This window comes from Cyanistes caeruleus, chromosome 16 (genome assembly GCF_971803275.1).
Source record: "Cyanistes caeruleus chromosome 16, bCyaCae1.hap1.1, whole genome shotgun sequence".
NCBI lineage: Eukaryota > Metazoa > Chordata > Aves > Passeriformes > Paridae > Cyanistes > Cyanistes caeruleus.
Window position 1 is genome coordinate 4897486 of NC_141716.1, and position 21767 is coordinate 4919252.

At 53.5% G+C, this 21767-nt stretch overlaps 2 protein-coding genes across 6 annotated transcripts in view; one reads left to right on the plus strand and one right to left on the minus strand.

Moving 5' to 3' along the window:
* The first annotated feature begins 709 nt into the window (after nt 1-709).
* ADRM1 (ADRM1 26S proteasome ubiquitin receptor) lies at nt 710-7563 on the plus strand. Of its 2 annotated transcripts, XM_086852667.1 has the most exons (10): nt 710-825; nt 1547-1757; nt 2000-2116; nt 2196-2319; nt 2749-2835; nt 4934-5015; nt 5225-5454; nt 5780-5937; nt 6609-6711; nt 7340-7563. In XM_086852667.1, the coding sequence occupies exons 2-10, from the start codon at nt 1548-1550 to the stop codon at nt 7444-7446; spliced, it is 1218 nt and encodes a 405-aa protein (XP_086708793.1). In that variant the 5' UTR covers nt 710-825; nt 1547; the 3' UTR covers nt 7447-7563. The 2 variants fall into 2 exon arrangements, with proteins under 2 accessions (XP_086708793.1, XP_086708794.1); XM_086852668.1 differs by lacking the exon at nt 2749-2835.
* A 137-nt stretch (nt 7564-7700) lies between these two features.
* LAMA5 (laminin subunit alpha 5) overlaps nt 7701-21767 on the minus strand; it is an 86831-nt gene continuing 72764 nt past the window's right edge. For all 4 annotated transcript variants that reach the window (XM_086852660.1, XM_086852659.1, XM_086852658.1 and 1 more), the window contains exons 47-80: nt 21446-21626; nt 21072-21215; nt 20840-20991; nt 20641-20751; nt 19572-19683; nt 18872-19042; nt 17854-18050; nt 17651-17767; nt 17422-17576; nt 17064-17205; nt 16733-16835; nt 16535-16648; nt 16234-16413; nt 15759-15901; nt 15377-15553; nt 14998-15134; nt 14765-14918; nt 14529-14662; nt 14277-14439; nt 13680-13808; nt 13338-13489; nt 12827-12959; nt 12415-12555; nt 12082-12212; nt 11837-12004; nt 11614-11746; nt 11334-11491; nt 11029-11215; nt 10648-10800; nt 10377-10536; nt 10159-10289; nt 9971-10061; nt 9146-9265; nt 7701-9017 (exon numbers count right to left, since the gene is read on the minus strand). In XM_086852660.1, the coding sequence (XP_086708786.1) occupies nt 8863-9017; nt 9146-9265; nt 9971-10061; nt 10159-10289; nt 10377-10536; nt 10648-10800; nt 11029-11215; nt 11334-11491; nt 11614-11746; nt 11837-12004; nt 12082-12212; nt 12415-12555; nt 12827-12959; nt 13338-13489; nt 13680-13808; nt 14277-14439; nt 14529-14662; nt 14765-14918; nt 14998-15134; nt 15377-15553; nt 15759-15901; nt 16234-16413; nt 16535-16648; nt 16733-16835; nt 17064-17205; nt 17422-17576; nt 17651-17767; nt 17854-18050; nt 18872-19042; nt 19572-19683; nt 20641-20751; nt 20840-20991; nt 21072-21215; nt 21446-21626 (4929 nt within the window). In that variant the 3' untranslated portion in view covers nt 7701-8862. The remainder of the gene's footprint in view (nt 9018-9145; nt 9266-9970; nt 10062-10158; nt 10290-10376; nt 10537-10647; nt 10801-11028; nt 11216-11333; nt 11492-11613; nt 11747-11836; nt 12005-12081; nt 12213-12414; nt 12556-12826; nt 12960-13337; nt 13490-13679; nt 13809-14276; nt 14440-14528; nt 14663-14764; nt 14919-14997; nt 15135-15376; nt 15554-15758; nt 15902-16233; nt 16414-16534; nt 16649-16732; nt 16836-17063; nt 17206-17421; nt 17577-17650; nt 17768-17853; nt 18051-18871; nt 19043-19571; nt 19684-20640; nt 20752-20839; nt 20992-21071; nt 21216-21445; nt 21627-21767) is intronic.

Sequence of the window (21767 nt, forward strand, 5' to 3'; positions counted from 1 at the left end):
GAGACCTCACCTTGCTGTGGTGATGGAGAGGCCGGCTGTGAGCTGGAGCTGGGCAGAAAGTGGACTTCTGGTAAAAAAATGTTATAAATGTGAAAGTTTACTTGGTAGTTGCTGTACAGCATTTGTATCTAGGAGGTAATGTCCTGCTGTAAATGGGGGGCAGGTTTTCACACATTTATACACATTTCACACAGCATTTATAGAACTGCTGTCATCCGGATTAATGGGGACAGGAACCATCACTCAGAGAGAAGAGAACTAATGAGAACTATTTATTCTTGTTTAATAATTAAAAACATTTTCCCAGTAAATTTTTTCGCCCAAACCCGCTTTTAAAGAACAAACCCAAGACTTTTCACCCAGCGCTGCTGTTGCTAACACACCTGTGTTGGCCAGGCCCCACACCGCCGGCTCTTTGCGAACACCTGCGATTTGGGTCAGGGAAGCAATACTGAAATAATGAGGCAAGCCGGGCTTTGGCCATGGGCCCTGCGGAAGGATTTATTTTTTGCAACCATTTCCTGCTCATGCCGGGACTAAAGGTGTTGTTGGAGACGCGCTGGCCCCGGGCTGTGCTTGGCTGAAGGATGGGATGGGGGCGAGGGGCTCATGAGGGCTTGGGGGGGCGAGGGGGGAGCGCCGCCATGTTCCGTGACACAGCAGGGGCACCTCGCCCCGCCCCTTTTGATTGACAGCAGCACCAGCCAATAGCGCTGAGCGGCGGCGGCGCGCGCCCCGCGCGGGGCGGGGTTCCGGCGCGCGGGGCAGGAAGAGCTGAGGCGGCGGCGGCGGAGGAGGAGGAGGAGGAGGAGGAGGAAGCTGAAGGTACCGGTCGGGACCCGCCGCGGCACCCCCGGGACCATGCGCCCTGCGGCGGCCGGGCTGGGGATCTCCTCCCGGGGGAAGCCGGGGGGAAGGCGGCACGGCGGCACGGCGGCCTCGGGGAGGCCGACAGAAGATCGCGGCCTCTGGGCGGGCGGGAGGGGGGGGGTGCCCGGGCCGGGCCGCCAGCCCCCGCTGTCCCGGCTCGGCTCCGACTGTTGCCCAGCGGCGGGGTCGGGGCCGGCCGGGCTGTGAGCGCAGCGCGACCCCGGGAACAGCCGCACAGTCCCGCACGGCCGGCTGGGCCCGGCATCGCCAGGCCCGCGGGTCGGTCAGTGAGGGGGGTCGCCGTGAGGGGTCGCCGTGAGGGTCAGTGGCGCACGGGGCAGCCTGTGGAGCTCTGCGGGAGTGCTGGAGCCGTAGTCTGGAAATACAGCACGGCTTCCTGCTTTGAACCGTGGTTCGAACTAAAGAAGGAAGCGCCGGGGGGGGACGGTGGCTTAATTTTAACATGCCTCAGCACACAGGCTGCCCTTTATTAGTGGAGGGCTGTAGAGCCTCCTGTTGTCATACAGGCTTCTGCTTTAGCTCAGTTGAATCACCCTGGAGTTCTGCAGGCAGTGGGACAGATTGCTTTTGTGAAGCCACCTGGTAAAGGTTGAAATTTGATATTGGGAAGAGAGAATATGGGAAGGTTCACACCTGCTGCCCTCTCTCTTTCCAGGATGTCTTCAGGTGCATTATTTCCAAGCCTGGTGCCAGGCTCTCGGGGCTCCTCGAGTAAATACCTGGTGGAATTTCGGGCAGGGAAGATGTCCCTGAAAGGCAGCACTGTAACTCCAGACAAGAGAAAAGGCCTTGTTTACATCCAGCAAACTGATGATTCCCTCATTCACTTCTGCTGGAAGGACAGAACTTCGGGCAACGTGGAGGATGTGAGTATGAGCTTGTGTCTCAGTGTTGAGGTGTTATGTTCTGATCTGCTGGCACTGCGGAAAGAGCTCCTCCAGGACAAATTGTGATGAGAATATCACCGACAGACCTGTGCTTCCACATCCACTCTGCTTTGAGGAGCAGATGGAAAAAAGTTTTTGGAGGAGGGCAGAGGGATTTGGGAGGTGAAAAGGAATATTGATGTAGTTTCTCAAACATTTGTTTCTCCCAACACACTTTCCAGGATTTGATTATTTTTCCTGATGACTGTGAGTTCAAGAGAGTCCCACAGTGTACCACAGGCCGTGTGTATGTATTGAAGTTCAAGGCAGGATCAAAACGACTCTTCTTCTGGATGCAGGTTTGTGGGAAGCCAATGACAAAGGTCTTAAATCAAAATAGCCCTGGTATGACTCATACCAAGAGCAATTCTCTTGCAGGAGCCGAAGACGGACAAGGATGAGGAGCACTGCCGTAAGGTGAATGAATATCTCAACAATCCCCCCATGCCAGGGGCATTGGGTGGGAATGCCAGCGGAGGCCATGAGCTCTCAGCACTAGGAGGTACAGTCCATTCTCTGCTCCTTCATGTCAGAGGCTTTTTTTTTTTTTTTAATTTATGTCTAGACTAAGCCCCTAGAGTTCCCTAGGAAGAAATCCCTGATGGCTGTGGAGGGTGAGCTGGGGACAGTGTTAATACCAGAAGTGTAAACATGCTCTTAGTAGAATAAACTGTGCTGTTAAAATAGGTTTAGGCTAAAAGTTAAGACTGCCAGGAGAAATCTCTTTGTTTCCAGTAGATTCTCTGGAGTCTTACCTCTTTATGAAGCCAAGTTACATTTATCTTTTATGAAGACCATGAATCAGTAAACACTTGAAACTGTTTTTCCATACACAATGTGATGCCAATTAATCTCCTGCTGTTTGAGCTGGAGTGCTGTGAAAAAAAAAACTATGTGAATATGTTGTGTTTCAGAATGTTTTTGTTTTTAGGTGAGGGTGGCTTGCAAAGCCTTCTTGGAAACATGAGCCATAACCAGCTCATGCAGCTGATCGGACCAACGGGCTTAGGAGGACTTGGTAAAATGCTTTAATATCTTTATGCCAAAATGGTATTTTCTCCTGCCAGGTTAAATCTTACCTGACAATATTTTCAAGTAGTGCTATTGATCTCAATAGCGTTTCTTTCATGTGAGAAGGCAAGGCCCTGCCTCAGAGATGTGCTCAGGGACAGAAGAAGGGTACCAGATTCTACACAGCACTCATCTTAGGGCTTGATCTGCAAGGAACTGTGGTTCTGCTCCTTGCAGCACTCAGTCTTCTGTGCTTTTTTCCCTTGTTTTTTTCTACTCCTCTTTTTCTTCCTAAATATTCACTGGAGCAGGGGCTGAAAACCAGTGATTTGTTTCTGGTGAATGTACTGGGTTACCAAGCTGTGGAATTGTATTGTCTCTGATTCAGTGAATATTCGTGTGCAAAGTAGAAAGAGTTCAAGAGGAAGGTTTAAGTGGTATCACCCCACAGCACTCCCCAGTCAGAGGAGCAAGGCTCAGGACAGGGCTTTCTCTCCTGGGCAGCCCTGGAGAGAGCTGGAATCACTGGCTGCTGAAGGGGCTGAGGGCTGTGTTGGAATCCCTGCTGTGCTCTGTTCTCAATGCTATTCATGCTCCAGCAGCATTTTCTGACAGGTCAGATCCTGGAGTGCAAATAGGCAAAGGAACACAGGTGGCAGTGACAAAGGTTCTGTGCTTAAGCTCATTAAGAAGTCCATTTTTGTGGATCTGGCTGGTGTCTTTTTAGCTGCAGATGCAAGTTCCTTATTGGTGGGATGTTCAGATGCAAATGCCATGTTAGTGTTGGTAAAATCTGGCCTTTTAGGATGTATGTGGACAAGATCTTTCTCTTGAAGCTTCACATAATCCTGATACTGTCCTCCTTTTCTCAACTTTTCCTCAGCAATTCTTCTTTCCTTGCCTTTACATCCAGCCATAAGCCAGAGTGACACATAACAGAAAGAGAACCATCTGCTTGCTGCTGCAAACAGTGGTTGTGGTGAATCCCTGGGGATCATTTCCCCTGGGAATGTCGTCTTCTTCACATCTGGTTTGCATCTCTTGGGACTCTGCAAAGGAGTCTCTTGCTCCTGGGTCACTTTTACCATGAAATGGAGAAGAGCAGTGTGTGGTGCAGCTTCACCTGCCGTGCCTGCTGCTGGGGAAGCTCGGGATGAGTGACAGGAAGTGTTGATTCCATGGGATTGTTCCTGTGCCAGGAGGGACTGGCAGGGGCTCATTCTGACCCCCAGGGTCTGCAGCTGCAGTTGGCCTTGGGTTTGCTCACTGGGTGCTGCTGTTCTGTCCTCTGTTCCCAGGTGCTCCCAGAGGTGGGTGAGAAATGTGGGTGCTTTGTGTGTACAGTCAGGTGTGCTGTAAGGAACTGCTGATGGGAAATGGAGTGTTTGGCTGATGTGGCTCAAAGGAGTTGTAGGGGAACAGTCGAGTTCCTGACAGCTCCAGTGGGGTCAGCAGTCAGGCCTTTTCCCAGCTGAGGTTCTTGACCCTGCGATAAGTCCTTGATAGTTGGGATGTGTGCTGGAGGAGGCTGATTCTGGTTTCTTTGGGATAGGGGTGTTGGTTTCCTGCTGGCTGCTCCCCTGAGAGCACTTGGTGTGTGGAGCTGTCCTTCATTTGCCTGTGAAGTGTTTAAGAGCTTGGTTGATTCTGTTGCTGCATCTCTGTGTTAGGTTTGAAGCTGCAAACCCCTGGTCTGTGAGCAGAGAGTGGTGGTGACTCAGAGACGCCTCTGGGATCTTCTGCTGAGGGCCTTGGTTTTGAAGCTCATAGGAAAGTTGGATTGTTGGTATAGCAGATGAGAGGAGAGGGCTGTGTTACAGTGATGTATGTACAGCACAAAACTGGAGGAACTTCATCCTCGTGTACACCTAGAAACTGAATAATTTTTGAGACGTTCAGCTCTCTCATGGGGATGCAAGATAAGGAAAGAAGATTCTGTTAATTTACAGAAGGGAATGGGAGGGTGGGTTAGGCTCTTTCTCCCCCTCCTCTGTTTTAGCAAATGAAACCTTTCAGGTGCAAGAGCAGCCTCTCCAGAGCAGAGAGGTGCAGAAAACCTGAAGAAATGAATGTCTAAACCTGTTGTTGTTTCATGTTTACGGAAGGTGGGCTGGGCGCACTGACGGGGCCTGGGCTGGCCAGTCTGCTCGGGAGTGGGGGACCCCCAACCAGCAGCTCATCATCCAGGTAGGAGGCCTTGTCTGGGCTACTGTAACATGAACTTGCCACTGCTATGGGAGGAATCATGGCTTACTGAACGGGGACTATGGTGGGAATCAAGGCTGCTTATTCTCTCTCTATAATGAGGTTGGAGTTTTTCATACTGTAAGAAAAGAAGCTTTTCACAGTCCAAGAGGTTTTTGTGGAGAATTAATTGTCCTAATGATCTCGCCCAGCTCTCGCAGCCAGTCGGCTGCAGTGACTCCATCTTCCACGACTTCTTCCACCCGTGTAACGCCTGCCCCGTCCGTTCCTGCGGCTGCCTCCGTGACCAGTCCCAGCCCTGTTCCCAGTTCGGGTAATGGAACCAGCTCAGCCACAAGCCCAACCCAGCCCATTCAACTGAGTGACCTTCAGAACATTTTAGCCACTATGAATGTGCCATCTGGAGCAGGAGGACAACAAGGTAACAGTGCTCTGACCAGGCAGCTGCTGGATCCAGGAGACTTTTCGAGCTGTTTTACTGTCCTGTCCTGTTCCACATTGGTTTGAAAGGTCTCTTTAATTTTTTTGTTCCTGTTTTTTTGGTGGTTTGTTGGGGTTTTTTTGGTTAATTTCAGTGCTGTCTTTGCTTCAGGAGGCTTTTTCTCACTCCAAAACTGAGAGGAAGAAAAGATGGTGGCAGTGTGCTACTAAATTTTAATACTCAGACCCTGACTAGATTATTTGATGTACAGGACAAAAACATGGGGTTTGGGGTGTAGTCTAATGGCCACTTTGTTTTCTCCTAGTGGACCTGGCAGCTGTTCTGACTCCCGAGATCATGGCTCCCATCCTGGCCAACGCTGAAGTTCAGGAGCGATTGATGCCTTACCTTCCCTCAGGGGAATCCCTGCCACAGACTGCGGAAGAGATCCAGAACACCCTGACGTCTCCTCAGTTCCAGCAGGTAAATGCTGGCTCTGGGGGGAAGTGCACTTGTCCTTCCCCCTTTCCCATCCTCCTGATTCACCTTGCCCTGCTTTTCCATGTTCCTGGCACTGTTCAGAGGGAGAAGGTGCTCAGTAGATGTGGAAAGGAGGAGGGACATGGTTTAATGGAGCACTAGTTCTTCCTGCAGTCACTCAAGGGCAGATGGGAATGATTTTTACTTTTTCTTTTGGAGTTGGGTTTTACCTTTCTCTTTACTATAAATGCTCTCTGGCAAATGACAGGAATAGTAGCAAATTCATTATTCCCTTTTACCAAATGGCTCCTTAAAGATAATTTCAGGTGACTGAAGGGAGGAGATGCCATGGTTACTACATCCCTTGAAACAGCAGTCCTTAATTGCAAGACACTGTGTGTGATAAAAGCTGGTGTCTTACAGACCAATTTGAACTAGTAATTTGCACCAATTGATTGAAATTTGTCTATTTGCAGAATTTCAGTAGCTTAAATGACTGTTTTAGATTAAGCTGTAGCGACCTCCATGCAGACAAAAGGAAGTGGTAACTGGTGATTATTTTATTGCATATCTGTTCCCAAGCCCTGCCCTGCCAGGACTGCTCTCCTCCTGGAGTTACTGCTGCAGGAATCTGATGCAAACTTTATTTTGATGCTGTTGACTCTAATCCACAGGCTTTGAGCATGTTCAGTGCTGCCTTAGCTTCAGGACAGCTGGGCCCACTCATGAGCCAGTTTGGGCTACCTGCAGAGGCAGTAGATGCAGCAAATAAAGGCGGTGAGTGCTGGTGCTGGTGGGAGCAGGAGGGAGGGGGTTTTGGGGGTGTTGGCACTGCACACCATGAATGTGGGGTGTAAGGATCAGCTTCCCTCTTAACTCTCCCTCTCTGAGAGTCTCGAGTCTGCAGGCTGACTCTTGCACTGATGTTTACAAGGAAAAGGCAGGGGGGACAGGTGTTCCCAGCAGAGTGAGGTGTGATGTGCAGTGAGAGGAGCTGGGTTCTGCAGAGATGTGTTGGCTTTGCTTTCTTGCTAGAGAAACAAAAGACCCAGGAGGTGTCTCAATCACCTTTCTCAGGAATGCCTTTCTTGGGGAAAATCTTTAATGATTCATCTGAAATCAGTGACCACAGTCAGGGCCAGCTCTGGTGGTGGGGGGATCCCTTTTCCCTCATGAGCTTTTGGCATCCCTCCCAAAAGTGCAAGAATTTTGGTCTTGGGACACCCACGCACAATTCAAGTGCATAAACTGCTGTGTCAGAGAGATCTGGATGTGTGTTACTATTGCTTAAAATTTTCCTCCTGCTAATTCATACTAAAACCACTTTTTGCTTTCTAAGTAATGAAGTGTGTGTGCAAGGAGCTCCAGCCCAGGAAATGCAGTAACTTTTGTGTTTAACTTCTAGATGTAGAAGCCTTTGCCAAAGCCATGCAGAACAGTGTCAAGTCAGACCAAAAGGAAGGAGACTCTAAGGACAAGAAAGATGAAGAGGAAGATATGAGTTTAGATTAAGTTATTTGCTCTTCCTTACAGATATTCCTAGATACTAACTTAAGTAACTGCAGTAGGATTACTAACTTCATATTATGCTTATATAAATCTACAAATAAAGGAATTTTCTTTATCTGCCATACTGTTCCTTCCAATCTGTACAGTATCCCTACAGTGCTGATTATCCCCCTTCCACCTCATCAGCCTGATGCTTACTTTCCCCAGGTAGAGTAGTAACATAAAACTTTATTTGACTCCAAAGTATGTACCAGTGATTTACAAAGACCATCTTTAATACTACAACTTTAAAAACAGGTCATAATTACATTTAAGATGGACATGTTAAAAACCCATTTTACAATATTTACCCCTCATAAAAAAACCCCACAATATAATGATATAAGTTACAAGTCCATTTCAGAAGCAAGATTTTGTCCCCAAGTGGCCAGAGATATATATATATACACACACAAATATATATATGACGTGTAAGTGCACGAGTGACCTGGGTGTCTTGGGAGAAAAAAGCTGCTTCAAGTGGAGACTGCACTAGAGCAGGGCTGAGGGAGGCTGAGCAGGAGCCAGGGTGGGCGAGGGCCAGGTGCCCCCTGCACACCTGGCCAGATGTGGAGGTAACTTTTCTATTTCTTCCCTTTCTTGCTTCACACAAGGACTTTTGTCAGTGTATTAACAGTGCTGAATGCAAGTGCAGAGCCAGTGGTGGTTGTGCCTTTCTGCTTGCCCTCAGCAGTTCTCCCAGCCTATTCTGTTCTTGATTCTTATAAATTACTCTGATAAGAAGATGCTAATTCTGCGAACAGAATGTTGTCCAAGTTCCCCCTTGCAGAGCTCTTTGCGTAGCAGTAGCAGGTGAGCTGAGACTGCCTTTGGGGGGGAGGTTAAATGTGACCTTGCTTATAAAACCCCAAAACTGACGGAATTAATCCAGTTTGTCCTAATTGCATTTATTATAAACTAGAAACTGCCTGCAGCCTTTATCAGCAGACAGTCTGTGACATTTATTAACGGCCTCAAGTGTTCGGTGAACTAAATCTATGTGTGTTGTACGTGTGGGGTGAAGGGAACAGGATTCAGGACGTTCTGCAGGGCTGCTCTGTGCTCCAGCCCACGCTCCCACCACGAGCCACAGGGCAGCACGAGCCCTGCTGCAGATCCCTGACCACCCGGGAAGGACTCACCTGTCACCACATCCCACTGCAACTTTTTGGTTCTATTTGTGAAACATCCCCAAAGTGCCCCCTTCTCCCCAACCGTCCTCCCCTGCCCTCCTTCCCCTGGGATTTGTGGCCCCTCTGGCCCCGACTTGTGCCCGCAGTCACTGGAGACAGGCGTGTCCCAGCAGGGTCAGTGCTCTGGAGCGGTGACGCCGGGGCCGGAGCAGCGTTCTGTCCCTCAGGCTGTCTGTGGATGTGGCACTCAGAGCACGGGGCAGCCCTTCAGGCCAACAGCGCCCCGGGCAGCCCCGGCTCGAGGCAGGTCCACGTGCCTCTGGTTAATCAGCAGGTTCCTGACACAGCCCACGTATTGAGGGAAGGGATGTAACATCAGCCCTGCCCTGGTCGTGTCTGTCTCTGCGGAAGAAACAAGAAAAAGCAGGCATTAGTCTGGCAAAGGCTTAAACACCTCTTGCTTGCACCAGGAACAGCATCTCCCTTGTCCTTGGGGTATTTAACCCGGGAGCACATCTTTCCCAACTCACCTGGCAGCCCCCCCAAGGAGAAGGTTGCCCTTGTGCTGGGTGCAGGAGTCTGGCTGGGTCCCACTGTGTGGTTGCCTTCTGTGTCCACATCCACCTGGATTGTGTTTTTCCTTTTGGTAACTTCAAAAGAAAATAAGAGTCAGTGCTTGATCTTTACCCATGGGGTAAATACCCACCTCTAGTTGGCTGGACCAGTCTGGCCAGCCTAGACCAGTGCTGGAGCAAGAGCAAAACTACCAGGAGGGTCAAAGGGCCTGGCCCTTGGGAAATGCCCAGAATCTACACAATCTCCCCCAAAACCTCACCCAGTGCAGGCTGAACAAGATGAAGGTTGAAAATAGAGCTGTGCTGAGATGGGGCTGCAGCTGTGCCCCCAAAAAGGGCTTGATGCAAAACAGCACTTGCTCAAGGGCAGCTACACTGAAGGCTGAGTTTCCTGTCCAGGTATGAATCCTGCCATCCCTGCTCCCAGCTGTGGGCTTGAAGCCCTTTGGACACACTTGACACCAAAGCAAATTGGGCTTTCACTTTAAACTGGGCACAGTCCAGGATGGATCAAGTCCTGTGGCATGCTCTTGGCCTTGCCAGCAGCTCCATGAAGTGGAAAAACAACCTGTCTCTCCCGCTTGCCAGAGCTGACAGTGCTAAGACCAGGCAAGAATTCTTGTTAATTAGGAAACTGACCTCATGGCACCTACAAACTCCCAAATTAAGTGCACGTGGCAGGAGGATAGGGCTTAAATTGCTGAGCCTGGGCTTGTCCTGAGCTCCCTTAGGAGATGTGGGCTGAGCAGAGGCACAGAACCAGGGCAGCTGTCACCTCACCTGCAATGGTGTGCCACTGTCCGTCACAGAGAGCTGGGAACGTCACTGACGCCGAGAACTCATCAGCCCCAGCACCTGCTCTCACAGTGACCTGGGGAGAGACAAACCATCAGAGCTGGAGAGCTGAGGGACAGGCAGGAGACACCCACTCCCTCTGAAAACCTGTGGGATAGCCACCCTCCCAGTACCTCTTTCTCCTCCATGTAGAGCAGGAGATGGTGGCTGCTCCTCGTGCCAATGTGGAAGATGAGGCCAGAGGCACTGCGGGGTCGGACCTCCAGCGTCACCTCCAAATCCTGCTCAGTCATCACTGCATCAGCTGGAAGAGAAATGCCACTGGTGAGGAGAGGACCAAGGGGATTCCCATGGAATGGGATCCTCCTTGTCCCAGGCCACAGTGAGGTACCTAAGGTGATGGAGCCGCCATCCGCAGCGAAGAAGACGCCGCTCTCCAGTGCGCCCTTGTAGCACGGCGTCACCCCAAAAGTGCGTGAGGGGGGACCCAGGCGCCTCCCGTCCAGCTGTGGGTTCCTCAGGCAGCCATCAAAGCTGGAGGCCGATGCAGCCTGTGGAGAGAGGCCACTGAGCAGCAGGGGCAAAAGCTGGGAGGCACGAGGTGATGCCATGGACTGGGAACAGGCTGAGAGGGTGATGCCAAGGGGCTGCCAAGCCCTTACCGGTATGTGAGCCTTGGCTTTTCCAGCTGGGAGCCCCCCCACATACAAGGGGGTCTGGGCCACAAAGAGCCCTGGAGTGGCCACCGCAGCACCCTGGGCTCGCAGCCCATCGATGACCAGCTGGGCCTGGCTCTGGTCTCTGCTGAAGAAGACCTGCAGGGAACAAAGGTCATTACCAAAACTGGGGGGTTCCTCGATTGGGAGGAGCCCCAGGGCTGTGCCCAGGGAAGGCGAGCCTCAGCTCACAGGTTCAGCCAGCCCTGGGCTGTGATTTCACTGTGCCCTTTGCTTTCCTGGGACTGCAGTGCAACCGAGAAGCAATGCCCAGAGCAGGGCTGCCCTGAGCCAACCCCTGCAGGGGCACTGCTGGGTCCCACTCACCGTGTGCCACCGCCGGTCACGGTACTTGTCCTTGCTGCGGATGCGCAGCCGGCGCCTGCCGACGTCCAGCAGGAACACAAAGCGCCCGTTGGAGACAAAGAGCGCCATAGAGGAGCCCCGCTCGCCCGCCACATAGAAGAGCAGGCCACTGGAGGAGTTCAGCTTCACCTCCAGGGAGAAATGGGACCTGCAGGGACAGGGAGTGATGGGAGCACCCAGCTGTCCTGCAGCTGCAGGGGACATGTGCTTCCAGGCCATGATCCCAGGGCCAGGCTGGCACGGGGTGGGCACGGGGCGAGGCTCACCTCCACCTGAAGGAGGCCGGGATCTCATCAAACTCCCAGCGGCTGCTCGGGGTCCCCCCGAAGCGGAAGGTGTCCCTGGCAGCGCGGGGCTGGGGCTGCAGCCAGTACAGCCCATCCTGGTAGTGGCGGCGGCCCTTTGGCACGGGCTTGCCCGGCACCTACGCAATGTGCACCAGGGAATGGAGTGAGGGCAGCATCCCTGCATGTGCCAGCAGAGCTGAGCACTGGCATCTGAGCAGGATGAGGAGGAGGGTGTGGGGAGTTCTGGAGCAGTCGGTACCTTGGGTTTCCGCCTGTCCTTCTTTGGAGCGACTCTGAGCTGCTGCGACTGCTCGCCCAGGGGACAGCTCATGGTGACATTGATGCTCTCCACATTCTGCTGCAGGTCCACCACCATCTGTGGCTCTGACATCCTACACACAGAGAGAAGAGGCCCTTGTCACAGCAGCTGGGAGGTGGGAAGGGCTGAGCCCTGCTGTGTGAAGAGGCACGGCGTCACTCACCGCTTGACGAAGACATTCCCAATGCAGCCGGTGAGGTTGCTGAGAGCACCTGGATCTGCTGAACCCCCGAGCTGGAAGAGCCCACGCCCGTCCTGGCGCCGCTGCCGCCGGCTGGGCCCGGGGCTTGTCCCGGTGTCCTGCAGCTCGTCATCCACGTACAGCCGGAGCCTGGGGCGGCAGCAGGGGCTCAGCAGGAGCCTGTGGGCACCCCGGCCCCCCAGCAGCACCCCTGGCAGGACACGTACCCACGGGCATCGCTGTAGAACGCCACGTAGTGGGCCCTGCCATCCGCATAGGCACTGCCAGTGGTGACTTTGCTTCCCAGCAGGTTCAAGGCCAGATGGCCTCTCTGGAGGGACACCTGGCACGTCCCCTCCTGCAGAAAGCATCACCCAGAAGCTCAGCAGCTGAACCCCAAGGAAAAGCACACTTCCCCGCTGCCCCCCAGGAGCTCAGGGTGCAGATCTCACTGCAGATTCGCATCCTGGCCCTACCAAAATCCCCTCTTTCCCAAGGGGGAGCAGCACCCTCCCCAGCAGCACCACTGCTGGGATATCAGGGGGCCTGCAGGTGCCCACCTGAGTGGAGTGGTGGTAGAGCAGCCCCTCATGCTGGCTTGTCTGGAAACTGAAGCCGCTGTAGAAGTCCCGCAGCCCTGGCACATCCGTCAGAGCCAGGGTCAGGTAGCCGTGGCCATGGACGCTGACCGAGCGGGCAACCTGTGAGAAACAGCAGGGGGGCAAGGTGGGAGCCTGGCCCTGGCCTTGCTGGGGTGCTGGGAGATGAGCGAGAAGCTCCGGTTCCCTGCTGGGTCTGGCTGTTGCTATGGCCAACCATGTGGAGAAAGCACCTCACCATGACCCCTCTGCACTGGAGGTTTATGATTATTTCTGTGGAGTGAGGGGAGACAGGGCCTGTCCTGGGGGTCCTGTACTCCCTGACAGACCCTTCCCCAGCATGCTGGCCAGGCTGCCAGGGCTCTGTGCTCACCAGGAGGTCTGAGGTGCACCCATAGCTGACGCCCACGGTGCTCATGCGTTTCAGGTCGACGTACTTGCCAAGAGCCTTCAAGCCCTTCATGCAGCCCCGGATGGGCCCCCCCGTGGGGAAGAGAGATTTCAAACTGCAGGAGAAGCAGACAGTGTTAACAGGGACAGCCCCAGGCAGGGCACAGCTCTGGGCAGGATCTGGCAGCTCTTCAGGCAAGGTGACTGGAATGAATTGTGATGGTCACGGGTATCTCCGGTGTCAAGGCTGCTCTGAAACACGCAGCACAGCAAAGGAGGACTTGGCGACACCCATCAGCATCTCATCCGTCACCAGGGACGGAAATGTTACCATCCTTAAAAGCTCAGGATGATGGACAGGGAGAGAAAAACTTCCCCCACAGTTTCAGCAGGGTTCCAACAGCCCCAGATGTGGCTGAGAAAGGGCCAGGGCCACCACCAGGGACTCGAGGGGAACGTGCTGATTGTCCCACCCCACTGCAGGCTGGACCCACCTGGGGGGCAGCACAGCTGGGGGCACACCCCCCAGGTAATAGGAGACAGCGTTCTCCAGGGAGTTCTCCTGCTCCACCACAAAGATAGTGAGGCGCTCCACCCGCACCAGGATGCGCTTCTTGTTGTTCATTTTGAGGAGGAAAATCTGGATCTGGAGACAGAGTGAGAAATGCTCCGTCAGTCTGGGGCAGTCTGTCCATTACAGAGGGCAGGGCAAAGTGTCTAGTTAATGGCTCAAGGGAAAAAACTTGCAGCCCTTCCCCCCTCAAAAACAAGAGTCCATGTTCCTCCCCACCCTGCCTGAGGAGCCCTCCCTCCAAGTGAGCCCCATTCCCTCTTACCGCTTTGTTTGTGGTGCTGCTGATGGTGAGGAAGGAGGAGTTGCTTGGTTTTGCCATCTCCAGGCCAGAGCTGAAATCATAGTAAAGAGCCAGCTTCCCATCCCGGATGGCCAGACACAGGAATTGACCCTGGGGGAGGCAGGATGGACACTCAACAGGTATCCAGGATGCACCTGTGGCACTGAGCCCACCTGCCCTTTAGCACTGGTGGGAGCAGGTCCCACTTCCAGTGCCCTGGTCACAGTTATTTGGGATTTATCTTCAAACAGCAGCCCTGTGCTGGGACACAAGGTTAACACTGCAAGCTGGAAACGCTCCTTGCAGCACTGCCTGTGCCAGTGAACCCTGGCCCAGCCTGGATGGTCTCCAAGTTCTGGGGAGCCCCTCCAGCACCAGCCAAGTGACTGCTGAGAGGTTTGAGTGCAATCCTCTCATGGCTTTTAACAACAGTGCTGAAATCCTGCTCCAAGCAGCCCTGAGATCTCCAAAGCTCTCCTCTCCCCACTGTCCTGAACTGGGAACGCCAGCAAGCAGGCCTGGGATTGTCCCAGCCCACCCACTGAGGGATGAAGGCTCCCCAGGGGAGCAAGCACCTGCCTGGTTCTCCAGGAAGAAGATGATGCCGTTGTAGGAGACCACCCGGATCTCCTGCTCGAAGCGCTTGGTCGTGCCGAACTGACTCTCAAACTTGATCTCCGCGTAACCGGTGCCATCGAAGTAGGAGCCGTCAGTGAGCCAGGGGTCTCCTGTGGACTTGGACCTGAGACACACAGGAGGCATCAATCCCAAGCTGTCTGCCAGGCCTGGAGCACGCAGGGCTCTGTCAGTGCCCTGAGCAGGACTGCCCACCTGGCGCAGGGTTTCTCGGCAGCCGTGTCCAGCTCGAAGGTGTGCTGGAAGTTGTACAGGCTCACCACCTCCTCGTTCAGCGTGTCCAGCTCCAGGCACCCGCGGTAGTTGGGATAGCGCAAAGCAGGAGGAGGCTGGGAATGAAACCCAACAGTTAAACAGGTTTTCCCTCCTGTAAGAACCTCCAAAGGCATCGCTGACACCTCCTAAAGCCCGCTCCCCGGTCCCTGCCTCACCGTGAAGCTGGAGGGGTAGCCCCCCACATAGAAGACTGCGTTGTGTGGGTCCAGGTTGAGCAGCCCCTGCTCTCCCTTGGCCACGCTGTCTCCCTTGATCTCGTGCACCCTCTGCCTCTCCACGATCACCGACATGTGTCCGTACTGCAGGATCCTGCAGCAGGGAGGGATGGTCAAGGCCAGGGGAGACCCCCAAAGGAGCAAACCCTGCCCTCCCTGAGCAAAGGCCCTACCTGTTGATGCTGATGGTGACAAACTGCTCCCCGATATCCTCGTCGACACTCAGGGAGGTTGGCTCCTCGTCTCCCAGTTTGTAGATCCAATGCACTCTGTGGTCCTTGAGCACAATGCCCAGGTAGTCTCCAGTGGCCTGAACTCAGGGAGAGACAGGGCTTCGTGTTGGCATTTGGGACAGGCAGGAGCTCTCCCTGATGCTCCCAGGGCTGCACTGGACAAACAGCCCCTATTCTACTCCCCACCCAGACTGACATCTGCATCCAGGGGCTTTGTGTTCCCCACAAAGACACTCAGGGACAAGGTGAGGGTCTGATGTCCAGGCATGGACATCACTGATGCACCAAGGGCTCACTCCACCCTCTGGCCCCATCTCACCTCTTGGCTGCCCAGGTACAACACGAACCGCCCCTCCTCTGCCTCATCCTGCCGGCTCCTGGGCTCAGGGTTTTGGATGTAGAATTTGAGGGATGTGTAGGCTGCTAAATCCTGCAGATTGCTGGGCATCCGGACCTGCACCCCTGAGCTGCCATTGAACTTCATGGGCACTTTCACCTGCAGGGAGAGAAGTGCAGCCCTTGTGGCACTGAACCTGCTGCCACCTGTCCGGTCACTGCCAGTTCTACCAAATCCCACGAGAAAGGGACCCTGCCTGGTGGCCCCAAACACCCTCCCCTTTGCATGCTACCCTCAGGTAAGCCCTCCTGCACCCCAGGCCCGCAGCACACTGTGCCCAGCCCTCACTCTCCTGTGAGCTCACCTTGCTGGCGGCGTTCCTCGCCTGTGTGATGAGCTGCCGGATCCTCACGATGTTCTCTGACACGGTGGCATTTTTGTTCCTCCTGTTCTCCAGGCTGCTCAGCTTCTCCAGCAGCAGAGGAATGGTGCTTTCCAGGCTGGACACTGGGGTTGAAGAGGAGCCAGGAGTTTTGGAGGTTAGCAAGGAAGGGAAATGCGAAATTCAGGCAGTTTGAGAAATGTAAGTCACAGCAGTGGTAGCTGGGAGCAGTCACAGAGAGATCCCCCTAAATCCAACAGCCTTGAGGGGGTCTGAGAATGTCCCAGTGCATGTAACCTCCTGCAGTAAAGCTACAGGTGATACAGACATTGCAGGAGAGGTTAAAATAAAAGGGCCAGGACTTAAAGCATCCAGTATTGGCTACCTCCCTCTGCTCTTGACCTGGAGCTCTGGGGGTATCTGTGCATGCAGATAGCACACCAGGCTCAGCACTCACCAGATTTCCTGGCATCCTGGACTGCCTGGTTCAGATCTTCATTTCTGAGGCCTCCATACTGGTCTTTCCACTCATCCAGGTTCTTCTTCATGCTGCTCAGGGTATCCTCCACTCTTGCAGCCGTTTCATTGGCCTCAGCAGCAGCTGCTTTGGCATTCTGGATTGTGTCCTTTGTGTCCTCTGCAAAGAAAGAAATATCTCTGAGGTGTCCAGGAGCAGGCAGGAAGCACCCTTGGGTCACAGTCAATGCATAGAGAAGGGAGCAGAGAGAGAATCAGTCCAGCTACCCCAAAGAACAAACCTTGCTCCCTGCCCAGCATGTCCTGCACAGCCTGGAGCTGGGTCAGAAGCTGCTCCTTCCTTGCACGGAGGTCAGCCAGCTTGTCCTTTGCTGTCTGCAAAGTGCCTTTAATGGCTGCAATTAAAGAAATACACATGCTGTTTGCTGGAGCTCAATCCAGCCCAAAGGACATCAGGTCCTGTGAGAAGACTCTCTCACCTCCATTGAGTTTGCTCTGCTGCCTCCTCGCAGCCTCCTCCAGACTGCTACTGTTCCTCTTCAGGGTTCTAGAGGTGGCCCCAAGGTCTTCTGATATGACATTCTGTGAAACAAACATGGGACTCTGAAGAGGAGTTCAAATCTCTGGCTCTGACTGCACACAAAAATGCTCATTCAGACAACTGCAGTGGGGTGTGACAGGGAGACCCAAACTGACTCTGGCCTCAGCTGTGGCAGACTCTGCTCCCAGAGACAGAGCACAGGGCCCACGGGCCAGAGGGAAGGGAGTTTGTTCTCTGCCTGTCTTTACAGGGCTCCCCACAGCACGTACCCTCAGGGCCTCCCTGGCTGCCTTGTCAGCATCGTGGGCTGCTTGCTCTGCTTTCCTCACAGCTTCAATGATGCTGGCGTAGGCATTGGAGGCATCGACCGCCCGCTGGATAAAGCCGTCCTGGTTTGTGTCCTGGATAATGCTGTGTTGGAAGATGAAGCCATCAAGTCCATGGAGAACACTCAGGCTCTTGTCCATGCCCCCACACACAAACCCCCCTGGGCTCCTCAGCATAATGTGTGCTCCAGTAGAAAACTGGAGGTGATACTCCGTTGTTCCCCTGCCATGGTGGGGCTGCAGTTTCCCCAGCTCTGGTAGGACACAGCCTGACTAGAGAGGGTCAGGACAGGTGCCTCACCCAGACAGGTTCCTTGCGAGTTCATCCAGGAGCCGGGCGTGCTCCTCTGCCTGCTCCACGATGGGGATCTTGCTGCTGGCCGGGGAGAACTTCTTGACCCGCTCGGACAGGGGCAACTTGGCCCCATCCAGCAGCGCCGCCAGCTTCTCGTACGCCTGCAAGGACACCTGTTACTGCTGAGGACTGCCACACCTCCCTCTGCCCACGCCAAAGTGTCTCTGCCACTCACCTCCTTTGCACGCTCCATCATCTGCAGGAAGTCAGAGATCTGGGCAAGGGCGTCCTTGGCCATCTGCAGGGTCTCCTGCACCAGCGCATGCTGCTGTTGGAGCTCCCGGCTCTTTTGCTGGACACAAAGAGCCAGGGTTAGGGACCAGCAAGGCTGGGACAGCCACCCCTCACTGCATGGCCAGGAATGTGGTGAAGATCTACCTGACTCTCCTCCAGGTTGTTTTGGTTCAGGCTGTTCAAGTCCTCTGTCTGCCTGGTTTTGTTGACGGCCTCGTTGAGGGCATCGCGCAGATCCATGAGCTGGGAGCTGTGCTGGGCCAGCTGCTCCTGGATGCGGCTCACCAGGTCCTGGTTGGACTGCCAGCGGGCGTGCAGCTCGCTCCTCACCCGGTGCAGCACTGCCGAGGTGGGGATGACAATTCAGTTCTCCTTCCTATGTTAAACAGACTCTTTCTGTGCCTCTAAAGCCTGGCTCCTGGTCTCACTAGGCACGTATCAAGGCCAGAAGTGACCACCTTTCATCCCTCCTTCCTTCTCAGCCTAGATAGCACATGATCTTGCCCCTGACTGTCTCCAAACCCTCAGTGCTGGTGAGAGATGGGATCTCTTTCAAAGACACAGCTGTGCCTGAAAAGTTCCAGATGATGGAGCAACCCCACCTAAGGCTTTGATTACTTCCACTGAGAAAAATTACTTATTTCCAACAAGAACTACTTTAAAATTCCAGCTTTTAGCTGCCGAGTTGTTTTGACAGGGCCTGTTAATCAGAAGTGTTCTCTTCCTGCAGTGCCAGCATCCCTGCTTGTGCTCACTGCTCTCACTCCTGCAAGGAGGCCCTCAGGACACCACAGCTACTGTGGGTGCTGGCAGCTGGCTGTTACTCTAGTGGGGTCAGCAAATAGGAAGAAACATGGTGTGATTTATTCCCATCCATGTGTGGTGTGAATACATCACATAATAATGGTGATTCCTGGTTCTAAGTGTTGTCATTTTTGTTCATCAAACAGAACTACCCAGTTAGTTCTGCCTTAAGGGAAAAGGAACTACAAATTATCCCGTTGGAGTGTCACAGGGGACTCTGAAACTCCTTTTAAAATTGCTGGGATGCTTGGTTCTTAGCAGTGCTCTCTAAACACGACCACAATGTGCAGTGTCTGTGTGAGCTCCAAGCCAGACCCTGCAGGATCTGGGCAGCCCTGGGCCACTGAGCTGGACTCACACTTCTGTGCCTCCTCGTGTTCACGCCTTGCCAGCTCCTCCTGGGCTCCCAGGCTCCTCTCCTTCATCTCCCTCAGCATCCTTTCCACCTCAGCCATCTTCTGCCGGAGCTCCTCGCTGGACGTGGTGCTGGCATTCGCTGCCCCGAACCTGGCCATCTGCCGCAGCAGGTCTGCAGAGAAACCACAGCCCCTGACACACTGACCAAACCAGGTCCTTCACAATTCCCTCAGGTCCTTCTCCTCACAGACCACGGACAGCTTCCAGGCAGCACTCAGCAAATTGCTTGAGATCACCCAGAGGCAGTGCCCCATGTTTCTGCCTCCTTGGCACCACCAGCAGCACACACTACATCCTGAGCATCCTTCTGTGGCTTTGCCTCCTCTCCCAGATCCAGCCACTCTGTTTTGCTCAATCTCTCCTGAAGCTGCAGTGAAGATTGCCCCTGTTTAATGCATTTTAGTAACATTTGTGGAAGTTTAATTTGTTTTTTCCCCAGACTTGTGTTCAGCCAAGCAGCTGAGACTCACAATAAGCCTGGTCAGAGTAAAAGCTGGGATTCTGCAGGGATCTTAATCTGCATTTTCCCTTGCTCTCTCCATGGCTTTTTTTAAGCACTGCAGTACTTGGCAGTGGTTGAAATCAAGAGCATGGCATATCACAGTGAAAAAAACCCAAAGTGAAGACCCTTCTTGACATGCCTGCAATGTCCCTCTGGATGCTTTGGATGTGCAGCAGGAGCTGTTCCCCCCTCTGGTACATGTCCCTCGTGTGCTGCTCAACACGACTCGCCTCTCGGTGAGTCATGGTCATCTGCAACAAAAACACTGGTTTAGCTCAAGTATGAGATGGTATTTCATGTGATTTGTCAGTGGGACTGTTGCTCCCAAAAGGCACACAAGGCTTGGGAATGTGCAGCTTGTGAGGTCCTTGAACGAGCCTGCCCCATGCTGCAGTCCTACAATGCACTGAAGGATGATCTTATTTAGCACCTTCAGAGAAGCACAAGTATTAAATACAGCTCCAATGCATCAGGCTCTGGACACTGGAACAATCCCAACACCACAGAGTTCAGTGCTGTTCTGTGCTTTTAACTCAGTTAGTTTAGTTTTAACTGAGTTTTTTAACTCAGGACAAGCTCCAAAGCCTGGAGCCAGGCACACCTGGGTCCTGATCAAGAGACAAGGGTCTGCAGTCTGGCTGTGGGTAACACACAGGGGCAGTTTGTCTTTGCAGCTCTCTGGGGAGGTATGTCATCAAGCAGAGATTTTTCCCTCTCCCTAAGATTGGAAACACTTAAGCAGTTTATAAATCAAATCAAATCAAATCAAATCAAATCAAATCAAATCAAACCAAACCTTGCTCACTTTTAAAGTTCTCTGAAGACACAACTGCTAGGTTTTAGACTGGATATAGATTCCACCCATGATGGACCCAGATGTTTTATGTTCCTTACCTGTATGCCCCTTCTATAAATGATAGATATATCTCCTGTAAATGATACTTGATTGAATTTACTTTTACTGCTTAAAGTTGTAGCCACCTCAAAAGCAAGCAGTAAATCAAAAACTACCAGTATCAAGAGATGTTTAACAGCTCTCGAAGGGAGAAAAGCAGGTAATCCAGCTTGAGAACATAACACTGCAACTTAGCTCTGGTCGAGCAGAAGATCCAACCTGTCTGAACTAAGCTCCCCACAACCTTCAAAGCCCTTGGTTTGGTAAAAGAGGGACTTGTGTTCTGGCAAAGAAAGATGGAGAAATACCCTACTTTGTGCTGCAGTGCATTCAGGTCCTGTGTGAGGTCCATGTTCTCATCCTCCAGCTCATCAGCCCTTTGCCTGACCCTGCTCATGGCTCGGTGGTACTCACGGAGCTGGTTCTAGGAAATAAAAAAAAACCAAGAGGCTAAATCAGGCCAACTGGCCAAGGGAACATGGGCAGGAGGTGATGTGAAACCTTCCACATACAGCAATGGCCATTATGGTGCCGTTGAGGCCGTGGAGGCGAGCCCAGGCAATGGAGCTGGCGTTGAGGGTGACCAGCTGGCCGCGGATGGACGGGAAGGACATCTCGATGCTCTGCAGGTCCTCCAGCAGAAGCAGGACACAGCTGTCACACACTGCAGAGGAACACAGCAGTCAGCACAGGCCCTCTCCTTGGCTTCCCTCCCCTCTTTCCCCAGGACAGTGGGACACAGACCTTCACACTTCATGCTGTCGGGGCCGTTTGCCACCAGGACCTCGTGCTCGCGCAGGCAGACGTCACACTGCTTCCCCGTGAGCCCGCTGGGGCACGTGCACTCCCCAGTGCGAGGGTCACAGGAGCCCCCTCTGCACTCACACTCTGCAGGGTCGAGTAACAGAGAATCATTTTGTGCTTTTACCACTCTGGAGAGAGGGGAAGGAGCGGTTTTATTCCAGCTGTGCTCACCCACACGCCGCTGCCAGGGCTTCCCTGTGCAACGCAGCGACGTGTACAGGCCCTCAGACAGCTGCCAGCTGTTTTCTGCCTTCAACAGCTGGACCAGCACCACAGCCCTGTCACAGTGCCCCTGGGTGGGACCCCACACTCACTTGTGCAGCCGTGCTGGCTGAAGCCCCAGTAGCCCGGGGCGCACTGATGGCAGCGCGCGCCGCTGACGCCGGGCAGGCAGCTGCACTGGCCGCTCTGCACGTGGCAGCTGCTTCCCACAGCACCCACGTCACAGTCACACCTCCGGCAGCCCGAGCATCCCTCAAAGCCATAGGATCCCTCCTAGGGAAAAGCAGGAAATGGATGCCCTGGTCAGCAAGTGTGCCTCTCTCCTGGGTCAGTGATGGGGGACCCAGGCTTTCCTTTCTGGGTGTGTTTTGAGAGCCACAAAATTCAAAGTAACATGGTAAAGATGTGGAGCTG

Coding starts and splice junctions, on each gene's coding strand:
- ADRM1 (XM_086852667.1), top strand. CDS start 1,548: ATGTCTTCAGGTGCATTATTTCCAAGCCTGGTGCCAGGCTCTCGGGGC. Junction 2,117..2,195: donor GACTCTTCTTCTGGATGCAG/GTTTGTGGGAAG, acceptor ATTCTCTTGCAG/GAGCCGAAGACGGACAAGGA. Junction 5,016..5,224: donor ACCAGCAGCTCATCATCCAG/GTAGGAGGCCTT, acceptor GATCTCGCCCAG/CTCTCGCAGCCAGTCGGCTG.